Here is a 12,410-nt window from a genome sequence, read left to right as displayed (position 1 = left end):
ACAGTGGTATGTTGTGGTGGCAGCAGTAGAGAGCAGAGCCACCACGGCCCTTGTCCTCTCAACTCTCAAAAGATTGTAGGAAACACAGCTGGAGAATATGATTCACCACTATCTCCTCATTTTAGGCACAAGTAAACCATGAACTAGAGGAGTGACATGACCTGTCTGTGAAGAGGTGGGATTAGAATCTGGGTCTCAAAAGTATTTTGTGGCTATTACTGTCATTTTACCCCAAAAGGTTATGGGGAAGGTCATGGAGTCAAGGACGATTTACTAATTTGGGCCAGAATCCTATTCTTACTACTGGTATAATTACATTGCTCAGATTTTTGTTTGAAATTTCAGTGGTAATGGTAATTGACATTTCATACATAAATTATAATAAATAATGTATACATTAATATGTTATGTACATGTAAATTATACATACATAAATTACACATAAAATTTATGTATACAAATTATACATAAATTCTCCTGTCCACTTCTAATGGTATGGATGACTCAAGTACTCTAGACCACAGATTTAGTCACTATTAATTTTAGGAATTTGAGGTTAGTTAACTTTTCCTCTATCAAAACATCATAATACCACCTAAAATGTAAGTGGCTCTTAGAGGACAGATAAAAATTTAATCTTTGAATTCTCAATCTCGTTCACAGCACCTTGCGCACAGAAGAAACTACCTATGGATTCAATTGTTAGAACTTTACCTTTTCTCATTATTTGTCTATTCAAAGGACTGAAGAGGAAATTAAACAGCCATGAAGTAGTTAAGATAGTTGAGGAAAGAAGAGAGGCAGACTGAGTAACTCATAAACTCCACAATTAACAACTGAATTAAAAACAGATAAAACTAGAAACAAACAAGAACAGACCTGTCCCCTTTTAATGGGCATTTCTTTTGGTGCCTCTTCTTTTGCTGTGTCTGTGTCCCCTGCAGCATTATCAGTGTATTCCCAGACTACAGAGTCTTCCTGTATTTCTTTAAGGTTGAAATTCCCTAGTTTGTTTAATGAGAATCCTTCAATCTAGGAAAAATTAGACATGTACTATTATAAGGCAGAAGTGATCTTCTATCAATCAGAGCATATTAATCCTGGAAGAAAGGGAAAGATAACACACTTGTATCTCATTGAAAATATAAAAGGAGTAACTATGAGACATGTGTAAAAGAACATCTGCAAATTAGAAAAATCAAGCGTTTGATTTGCAAAAGAAATGGTCATTTTTGGGAAATAATGCTTCATTAAAAGTCTAAGAGAAGGCAATGGGGCCTCGGCCTAAGGCCATGGTTCTGGAATAAAACCGCCCTAATCTAATCTCATGAACCAGCTCTGAGATCTTCAGTAAGATCCTCACTTTCTATAGGCCTCAGGTTCCTGTAAAAATGGATAACACTAGAATTTCCTTCATGGGGTAGGTAAGGCATAAAATAATGGACATTCACATAATGGTAAACGGCATATATTTAAGTACAATAAATATATTTCTTTTGATGATGTTAAGATGCAAACTGCTAAAGAGATACAATGATGGCATTTATCACAGCCTTTAAACAGGTTATGTACATAATGAATTGTGGGGCTGGGTGTGGATGGGCTATCTTGGTTCTCAAATGTGTCTCCACATGAAATGGACTACTTCTTTGGTTTAGCAGACAAAGTAATCCTAAAACATAAGACACAATATTGCTCCTCTGCTCAAACAGTTCCCTTCTTAGGCAGGATGAAATCCGGTCTTCTCCAGGGCCTTGGTAACCGGGTGGTCCTTTGCTCCTTCACTGACCATCTTCTCGTCTATCCTCCTGGCTTGGAGCTGACACCTGCTTTTCCCTCTGCTTAGCAGGCTCTGCCCCCCACATCAGACAGCCCTGCAGTCGGGACTACATTCAGGCTCTGCTCACATATTTGTCTTTAAAGAGCTCCTCCGCTTTCTGTCCTTTCCTGGGTTTCTTTTTCCTCAGGATTCTGCCACTTGCTATGTACTTATTCACCTTTCTCACCTCATGTAAGGGGTTTATCCAGTTGCTTTTGAGTTTTGCTCTTTCTTTGTGGTTTTCAGCGATCCATGATGAGCTAAGCATGGGTCTCTTTGAATTTATCTTACTTGAGGTTTGCTCATCTTACTGAGACTATAAATCTATCTTTTCATCAAATTTGCGAAACTTTATTTTTCTACTCCATTCTCTTGTTCCTATTCTTCTGGGGCTCAAACTACCCATACGTTAGATTTGTCTGAAATTGTTCCACAGGTCCCTGAGGCTCAGTTATTTATTTTTTGAAATTTTTCTTTCTCTTCTTCAGATTAGTTTCTACTGATCTATTTTCATATTTACTGACTCCATCCTCTATCATCTCCGCTTTGCTGTGACACTCATCTCATACATTTTTTAATTTAGATAATGTGGAGTTTTCTTGTGGTGCAGCAGGTCAAGGATCCAGATCCAGGGCTGTCACTGAAGCAGCCTTGGTTGCTGCTGTGGTGCAGGTTTGATCTCTGGCCCAGGAACTTCCACATGCGCCAGGGGAGGGCAAGAAAAAAAAAAAAGTAATGTATTTTTTCACTTCTAAGATTTCCATTTTTTCCATTTCTAATTCTCTGGCTGATATTCCTTATCTCTTCACTTATCGCTTAAGTGTTATTTCCTTTATCTCTTGGGGCAACAGTTATAACAACTGTTTTCAAAGTTTTTGATAGTTTCTGTACTGGGCTTATCTCAGGTTTGGCATTTGTCAATTTCTTTTCCTTCAAGAGTGTGTTTCATTTTCTTGGCTCTTTGTATCGTAATTCTTTTTTTTTTTTTTTTTTTTGTCTTTTTGCCATTTCTTGGGCCGCTCCTGCAGCACACAGAGGTTCCCAGGCTAGGGGTCGAATCGAATCGGAACTGTAGCTGCCGGCCTACGCCAGAGCCACAGCAACGTGGGATCTGAGCTGCATCTGCAACCTAACCACAGCTCCCGGCAACGCCGGATCCTTAACCCACTGAACAAGGCCAGGGATCGAACCCGCAACCTCATGGTTCCTAGTTGGATTCGTTAACCACTGAGCCACAACGGGAACTCCTGTATTGTAATTCTTAATCTTACTCTGGATATTGTGATACTAGAGTGTATTGTGAAAATTCTGAATTCTGTACATTATTCCCAAACGTGTTGCTACTTTTGTTTTACAGGTAATTAACTTGATTAATCAAAATGCACACTGTCACACCTTTGGTGCATGGCAGTTCAGCTGGTGATCCCAGTTGAGTTTTCTAAGCCTGCCTCACATATGTGACTTGTAAGTGGTGTGTCATTCATTTTGGAAAATTCTCCATCATTAGGACTTCAACTATTTCTTTTGCTGCTTCTTTCTTTTCCTCCCGGTATTCCCATTATACATACATTACAACCCTTAGTAATTGCCCTGCAGTTCTTATTCTGATCCATTTCTTTTTCTCCTCTTGCTTTTCAGTTTGAAACATTTCTACTGAATAAAGCTCAGTGATTCTTTCCCCAGTTGTGTCCAATCCCCTGATGAACCCAAAGGCATTCTTCATTTTTGCTAGTTTTGACGTTTAGTATTTCCTTTGATTTTTTTCTTAGAATTTCTCTCAGCTCATATTACCTATCTGTTCCTGAATGTTGACCATTTTTTCCTTTAGCGCCCTTAGCATGTTAAGTCTTGTTTTCTAAATTCCTGGTCTGGTAATCCCAATGCTTGCTCTGTGTCTTCAAAGTATGGTGTTTTTTTTTTTGTTTTTTTTCTTCCTTTAGTGTGCCTTGTAATTCTTTTTGTCGAAAGCTGGGTAAAAGGAACTGAGGTGCGCAGGTCTTAGTGTGAGGTTTTCTTCTAGCTGGCTAGAATTAGGCCATGTACTGTTTGCTGTAGCTGTAGATGTCAATAGGCTATAACTTTCTCTGGTATCCTTGTTTTTGTCTCCTCTATTATTTGAGGGTTTCCTAAGTGATTTCTTCTGAAATAAGGTCCTTCTAATATAATTCCATTATTATAAGGAGGCCTAATGATGCTGTGGTAAACTATGGGGGGAGAGGATTCATTCTGTAGTCCTTTGATCAGGTCTCAGTCTTTGAGAGAGCCTGTGGTCCTGGGCTGTGGCCTTTAGGCAGGGTTCTCGGTCCTGCCCATCTGAGATGAGATGTGTAACCACAGAATTGGAGCTGGGTATATTTTCCTTTCTTTAGGTTAGTTGGGCCCTGATAAAACCCAAGGTGATTAGGTTTTGGTAAAACAGTTTCCCTTGAGGGCAGGCTTTTGTTTAGGACAACAGAATGCTCTGGATAATTTCAAAATGGCTACATTTCTCCTCAAAAAGCATGAAATTTTTATTAGATCTTTACCCTGAGAACCTGGTGGACATTTCTGGAGTTAAACCTCATGAAACCAGCCCTCTAAAACGGGCCCCCCAGTTGTTTCTCACTTTCAAGCCTATCCAAACTGAGCCTCTAGAACCACAGTCCTACCCTGGTCGCGGTTCCAGTGGCAGGATTCTGCTCCTGTGCTTTTGCTCTGCCAAGTTACACATTTACCTGTCTCTCCAATTTTGGAGGCAGTGGTTTCCCCCATGACCTCTATTCTCTGGTGGCTCTACGAGCTGTTAACTTTCAGTGTTCAGGTTTTTACTTCTTGTGAGGACAGAGTGAAGATTTCCAAGCTCCTTACATGATGCACTGGATTGGTCCAAGAGTCAGTCAGAGATGTACTGAGCTTCCACACAGAATTAATTCCATTTCTCTAGAGCTGCCCTTTTGGGGTTTTTCCTCCCTTGTTACGTGGTGGCCCTAATTCCTCTGGTAACAAAGAGACTGTTTTTCTGCCAGAGTTGAGTTTAGGGGTAAAGCCATTTATAAAAACCCACTCTGTGTTGGTTCATGTGCTCCAAGATTTGACTTCTCTCCAAAGGTCTGTCAGCATTTATTCAGTCTCCAGAACCTCTGCATTGTTGTTTATGTTGAGAATTTACTGCCGTTATTTCCAGAAGGATCACGAGTTTTAGGGGTTCATGCCTCCATGCCATAAGTGGAAGAATGACTTTCTACTGAAGGGGAAGAGGACTATACCTGTTCTCCTACCTTGTTCTAGGAGCTCTATGTTCATGATCTCATTTCAAAATTCTTCAGATGAGCCTTTCAATAAGGTTCAGAGATTAAATAACTTGCTCAAGGTCACAAGGATTTAAGTGGCAAATCCTGGGTGAATCTCAGGGCTGCCAAGCGATAATACTGCCCTTTTTTCTACTGTATCATCTGGCATCCTTACGGTGTAAATAACTGTTTCTTAAAGGTTAAGTTTATATAAACTAAGGAAGATTCCAAGTACTACCTATTAGGAGACCAGTTTTAAAAAAAAAAAAATATATATATATTATATATACATATTTTTGTCTTTTTAGGGCCACACTCATGACATATATAAGTTCCTGGGCTAGGGGTTGAAACATAGCTACAGCTGCTGGCCTACATCATAGCCATAGCAATGGGGGATCTGAGCTATGTCTGCAACCTACACCACAGCTCATGGCAACACCTGATCCTTACCCACTGAGCGGAGTCAGGGATCGAACCCGAATCCTCATGGACACTAGTCAGTTTCATTTCTGCTGAGACACAATGGGAACTCCCGAGACTAGCAAAATACTGTTGTAGGGGATAAAAGGTGCTAAGAAGATGGGGTGAAGCCTGTTTGTCATCTACAACTCACACATAAATATCTAATGATAATAAAGTGGGAACTTTAACTGGGAGTAACAGGTCAGAGAGGAGAGTTTCTAACATGGAAAAGATCTGAGTAGGGTGGGAGAGAAGAGCTAAAAGATGTTTCAGAAGACAGATTAGAGCAAAGAGATGTGATACTCTAAGCTTCTTGACAGGGAATTTAGTCTTATTCACCTGTGTATTACCCTTAGGGCCTAACAATGACTAATATACAGAGTTCTTTAAAGACTTCAAAGGAATTAACGGTTTAGATACTTTCATACACATAATTCTGAGGGTCTTAATAGATTTTCTGTAGAAATAGTGACATAAAATATCTGGAATCATCAACAAAGCACTGAATTTCTTTTTCCTCACTTGCTTTATATTTGTGACTAAGACTCTAGCAGAAGCCAGCACTGTGATGCTTGACTAATTTAAAATGTTAAAACTACAGATCTCTTCGGTTCAGGCAGTATGTCTTATTTGATCCTCAGGATTCAATCCAGTGTTTGGCCACCATATACCCAATTTTGTCATTAAATCCCTTTCTCTTTTTTCTTTTTAGGGCCGCACTCATGACATACAGAAGTTTCTAGGCTAGAGGTTGAATCAGGAACTACAGCTGCTGGCCTACACCACAGCCATGGCAACTCAGGATCTAAGCCACATTAGTGGCCTATACCACAGCTCATGGCAATGTCGGGCCGACTCACTGAGCAAGGCCAAGGATCAAACCCACATCCTCATGGATACTAGTTGGATTTGTTTCCACTGCGCCACAATGGGAACTCCCAATTTTGTCATTAAATCTTAAATAAACAACTGGTATAATCAAAATCAAATGTTACTAGTTCTCTAACTTCCAGTATTACTGCCAGGGAAATAATACACTGGCCAAATAATACAATAAACAACTGGTATAATCAAAATCAAATGGCACTAGTTTTCTAATTTCCAGTATTACTGCCAGGGAAATAATACACTGGCCATAGTATTCTTACTACCCTTAAGCAAATCCTAAGAAGAATCTCATCACCAGAATAGGAGCACCTTGTCCCCCTGCTTCCTCACACTGTGACAGATACCTCCTTCAGAAATGATGAGGACACAAGAAAAGGCAGATCTCACTAAGACAACAGTGAGCATGGTAACACATCCAACCTCTTCTAAGGCTTTTTGGGCACAGGAATCCATCTGGTTTGGTGCCATCATAAACTCCTGTCTCTTCTGGGTCAAAGTGAAAAGAAAACTTCAAAGACTTTTATGGATTTCTACCTGGTTCTGCTGAAAATGGTTATTTATCAACTAAGGGTTGGCTTTGCTCTCTAACTCTTTTTTCCACCAGGAGAGCAGTGTAGCAAAGATACCCTGACTTCTTTCATTTCAATACCATAAGCAGAGAGACAGCTCCCTTTAGGCATCTGGGACTCACAACAGACTGCAATCCCTAAGGCCTGGAGGGAGTTTATACAGGACTCACTCTGCTTTAGTCTTTATTCTCAGGGCCTGGCAGATAAAGGTCCCTGCTTAATTATCAACTTATAAAGTATAAAGAAAAGATTCCTTAACCCCCTCCCCCTGCCCCTGCTTTTTTGATATATATCATAATAATCCATAGCTTCTGCTCTGGAACATGTCCTCCTTAAGTGATGAGAATCCTGAGTATAGTAAGGCAAGTAGTTAAAATACTAGATGTATCCAAGTAAGCTTTCATCAAGTGAGCCTTTTTATAAAGTATAAATCTCTTTATAAAGATTTATAAATCTTTAAATGAGAGTTTATCAAGACCAACACCTAGGAACTAAAAGTGAGGTTTCCAAGATAAGAATAACCTCATTTTGATTTTGAGATGGCTGCTTTTTAAATCTTATTATTTGAATAAATCAGCTCAATTTTAATTTATCCAGAAAGAAAGAGTGGTTACATTACCAAAATTGAATGCACCTTAAAGATAATAGCAAAGTGTTGTTCAAGAGGTGACTACTAAGTTGTGCATCTTGTGGTATAGGCAGCAATCTCAGCACTTATATTTTCTTTTGTTTCACAGGGAAGGGGGAATAAGAAGAACAAAAAGACTAGAAATGGAAAGTAAGTGATAGTGAATTGAATGCTTCCCACAGTCTTTCTGGAGGTGATATATAAATTCAAGTATCATATTAAAAAACTGTACCCAAAAAAAGTGTCTACCAAATGATAAATTAATATAGGTTCATGTTCTCTCATTTGAAAACATCAGGATCATGTTCCATGAATTAAGAGTTTTTTCAAGGAGTTCCCATTGTGGCTCAGCAGTAATGAACCCAACTAGCATTCATGAGGGTGCGGGTTCAATCCTGACCTCGCTCAGTGGGGTTAAGGATCCAGTATTGCCATGAGCTGTGGTGTAGGTCGCAGGCAAGGCTTGGATATGGCAGCTACAGCTCTGATTCAACCCCAGCCTGGGAACCTGAATATGCTGAGGTTAAGGCCCTAAAAAGCCAAAAAAAAAAAAAAAAAGGGGGGGTTTTCAGTTTAGAAAAGTGTCCCTAGCAGAGTTTAGGGTGGCATCTTGTAGTCAAGCACATTAACATTTTAGCAATGAGAGGATATTCACAATAGTATGATAAATAAATTCAGGTTACCTCTGGTTTGCTTTTTAGTCTTTGAAATCATGAATAAAGGATTGCAGCCCTGTAATAAAATCAGTATCAGATATATAAACAAAAAAAGTTTTATACCCATGATCCTAGATAAACAGGCAGAAGGGGTTCTTTCCTCTGCTGAAGAAAGAAAATGGCCATCAAGGCAAACACATAAGGTGGCAAACCTCCTTCTTCAGGGCGGTCTATACTGCAAAGCTACAAATGAGAAAAAAGAGGATAAGCATTATTTTGTACCAACTTGTCACTTATGCAATTTGGTCTAAAATACTTCACTTCCATGTATCACATGATTTTCTCCTCAGAATAAAACTCCACAGCGGCAAAAGATAAGACTTCTTTGTACTTTTGGAGTTATCACCCTCTGTGGTTTTGAGGGACAGCTTTGATTTCAATCTTTTCATGTTGTTAATTAACTAAATTCACTTGTGAAGGGCCCTAAAATAATATTTGCTGTTTCAGTTTTTGGACATCCATGGTAAATTCATCCACTTGGTTCAGACACTTGAGGTCAAAATGACAGCTCAATTCCACATGTAAGCCAACTGGCTGTGCTCAGCTTAATGGTCCCCTCATCCTTAGCTACTAAATTGAAAACGTGTGCTTTGACCAGAAAGGTGATAGGGGAGCGAATGCAAGCAAACGTCCTAGCGCTCCAGACATAACTTAGACAGCACGGCCTACTTAGAGATGAAGTAAGAGGCTGCTTTCAAAGGATAGCATATTGTACTTATCAATTCACCCAGTTAAGAGTGGGGCAATCTCAGTTCATCCTGATCCCAAGCAACAGGAAACACATACTGCTATGGCCATGTCTCAATCAGTAAAGCTTTGGCTTTTCTCTATAAAGCATTGACACAGGATCGCAAGTTTTTTCTCAAGCATGATGGGACTTTACATTTCGGGGAAATGTTAAATGTTCTCACATTTATTCAAGCATTTCAATTGGAATGCCGTATTTAAAACACCGTAGAATTGTAAAACAAGATTAGATAGTGGCTTTCATTTTTGGGGCATCTCTGGGTATGCTAGACATGGTATGAGAAGCTGAGTCTCAAATTTTCCGGTATCTAAGAATTACCTCAGGAAACTAGTTAAAATGTAAAAGAAGTTCTTGGGCCATAACTCTGGGATCTGACACATAAACCTAATTTTAATAAGCACCATAAATCATTTTGATCTTTTAAGCAATACTGTTACAGTGATACAGAAACACTAAATTTTCCTTTCTGTACACACTAAAATTTCTGTTCCAATACTCAGATGCCCACTCTCTTGATGTCTATAAACATACATCCAAAGATTTAAGATTAAATGACCCAAGTGAAAATCAAAGCATACTGCTTATGCACATGTGGCATGTATTTATGCATTTAAAGAACAAACCTACCTTTGCCCAGTGTCTAAATGCGATCACCAAAGGAACCAACTTTGATTCTAGTTTTCCAAGGGCCGTTAAATGATTGGTTGTCAGACAAGCATTTTCATTTCCTGCACTCACTTTACAGAGAAGACCGCTGGTGGGGGTAGAGGGCGAGGATGGGAAGGACAAAGAGAAAGATAAGTGTTAACACAAGTATCAGGTATCTTTTACACCACCACCAACGAATGCAAACTGGTATAAAATACCTTAAAAACGAAAATGAAAAGCTCACTAAATCTTTATGGATCATTTAAATAACTGGATAAAAAAATGTTAGGGCAGCTATTTTCTGAGTAAACTTTGTTTTTCAGAACTAACCCTCCTGTGGTTTTATATATTCAAACCATTTGGGAGGGTAAAAGGCAAATAAGGAGCACACTGTAGAATGTCTCGAATGGGAGTATGAATTCATCTATTTAAAGCAAAAGAGTGTTCTCCCAAGTTGGAGGAATCTGCCTAATGGCAAACCGTTACGGCCTACAACCACCCATCTTACAGTGGTAACAGTAACGCTTCTGGATGGATGGTGGCACAGCCAGGTGAAGTCACACCAATTGCTACTCATGACTATTAAAAATGCTGCTAAAAGGATGGAAAATAAGGAGATCAGAGCAAATTACTCTTTGACAGAGCTGGTCTTTACTGAGTTGCAATGGGTCAAATTTCTTTTTAAAATAAAACACTCCTTCCTCTTTCATAAAATGTCAAAAGCATACGGAGAATGTTAATAAGAAGCCCGTGAAATTAACCACACAGGAGCTTATAACTCTAGAAACTGGACATTAAAATGTAGTAAAAGTACAAGTGTTTCTGACAAGTTGATAATTAATAAACAGCTTAAAGAAACAGAGACCTTTGCTTTTCTCTGCACACAACCACTGGCACCCTAGCGTGGAAATCAGCATCAACATCAATAAAAGAGTCTGAGGAAAAAGAAAGAATATCAAATAGGTTAATTAAGGCTTTGTTTAAAGGAACAATTAGATAAAGTACAAATACCAGTTGTGAATTATTTATTTGGCCTTTTGAAAGACCATTACAAAACAAAGCTCTTGAGAGATGATTACAAAATAAAAATGACTTGAAGAGGAAAAAAGTATTATACTCAAGAATTGAGTGATCATATTAATTAATTAATTTTGGGGGGAGTCTTTTTGTCATTTTTAAGGGCTGCATCCGAGGCATATGGAGGTTCCCAGGCTAGGGGTCAAACTGGAGCTGTAGCTGTCAGTCTACACCACAGCCACAGGAACGCAAGATCTGAGCCGTCTGCGACCTACACCACAGCTCACAGCAACACCGGCTCCTTAACCTACTGAGCAGGGCCAGGGACTGAACCCATGTTCTCATGGATACTAGTTGGGTTTGTTAACCACTGAGCCACAACGAGAACTCTGATCACATTAATTTAAAACTCTTATTTTGGAGTTCCCGTCGTGGCGCAGTGGTTAATGAATCCGACTAGGAACCATGAGGTTGTGGGTTCGGTCCCTGCCCTTGCTCAGTGGGTTAACGATCTGGCGTTGCCGTGAGCTGTGGTGTAGGTTGCAGACGCGGCTCGGATCCCGCGTTGCTGTGGCTCTGGCGTAGGCCGGTGGCTACGGCTCCGATTCGACCCCTAGCCTGGGAACCTCCATATGCCGCGGGAGCGGCCCAAGAAATAGCAACAACAACAACAACAAAAAAGACAAAAAGACAAAAAAAAAAAAAAAACTCTTATTTTGCAAAACTGATATCTGATTAGAAATGACTACATTGAATCAGAACTATTAAATGTTATATAGATAACATAATGAGAAATATGGATAGGATATAAAAAACGAAACAGCAGCAAAAGCTAATAAAATATTTGGGGTCAAAATACATAATTGACTGAAGTAAGAAGAAATATTTAAATGCTTCATTCAACTGAAACAACAAGAATGGGAAAGACTAATTTAAGTGATGACACTGTTTAATGAGACTTATGGAAAAGCATATGAGCCATCAAGTCCCAGCTAGGCATTACTTTAGATAACTGATAAAACTAACTGGGAACAACTATTTGTTGATTCACTAATCTGGGCTGGGTCAGGCTCTTTATCATTTGTAAAGTATTAACTTAAACCATGGAATAAAGAGGAATATCCTTTAGGTTTATCCATAAGAGGAAATTTGACATATTTTGCCTCTTTTTAGTCTCAAACTAAGAATCATTTAGTCTTTATAAAATTCTGACATTATCACCAAGCTAAAAGCTTTATGTATAACATAGTTATTCTACATACTAGAACAAATAACAAGACTGATTAAGTTGCTAATAATTCATAGGCATTTGCTCAGTTTTTTGTTTGGATATTACCCATTTTATTTGTTTGGATATTACCCATTTAAAAAAAAAAAGACTTCCAAAATAGGAAAAGTTTGATAAGTAAGATTCAAAAATAAGAAATGAGGAAAAAAAAAAAGAAAAACGAGCAGTAAGATATATTCAAATCATAGATAAAAGAAAAATTTAAGAGCAAAATGCAGAAAAAATTTGGCCTTACCACTGTTCTTTAAACATTCTTGGACAAGTAAGAGAACATCTGGCTGAGACATCTAGGAAATAAATGAATATGTCAAACCATAAGTACTATTTTTTATTTTTATTTTTATTTTTTGTCTTC

At 38.7% G+C, this 12,410-nt stretch overlaps 1 protein-coding gene across 10 annotated transcripts in view; it reads right to left on the bottom strand.

Annotated features, from left to right (window-relative positions):
- ZCCHC6 (zinc finger CCHC-type containing 6) overlaps positions 1 to 12,410 on the bottom strand; it is a 65,616-nt gene that overhangs the window by 37,631 nt on the left and 15,575 nt on the right. For all 10 annotated transcript variants that reach the window (XM_013989710.2, XM_013989711.2, XM_003130637.4 and 7 more), the window contains 5 exons: positions 12,291 to 12,342; positions 10,616 to 10,685; positions 9,730 to 9,856; positions 8,418 to 8,537; positions 880 to 1,032 (listed from right to left, as the gene is read on the bottom strand). In XM_013989710.2, coding sequence (XP_013845164.1) covers positions 880 to 1,032; positions 8,418 to 8,537; positions 9,730 to 9,856; positions 10,616 to 10,685; positions 12,291 to 12,342 — 522 coding nt within the window. The remainder of the gene's footprint in view (positions 1 to 879; positions 1,033 to 8,417; positions 8,538 to 9,729; positions 9,857 to 10,615; positions 10,686 to 12,290; positions 12,343 to 12,410) is intronic.

The sequence above is a fragment of the Sus scrofa genome, chromosome 10 (assembly GCF_000003025.6).
Source record: "Sus scrofa isolate TJ Tabasco breed Duroc chromosome 10, Sscrofa11.1, whole genome shotgun sequence".
Classification (NCBI taxonomy): Eukaryota; Metazoa; Chordata; class Mammalia; order Artiodactyla; family Suidae; genus Sus; species Sus scrofa.
This window is presented reverse-complemented; position numbering and strand designations above follow the sequence as displayed.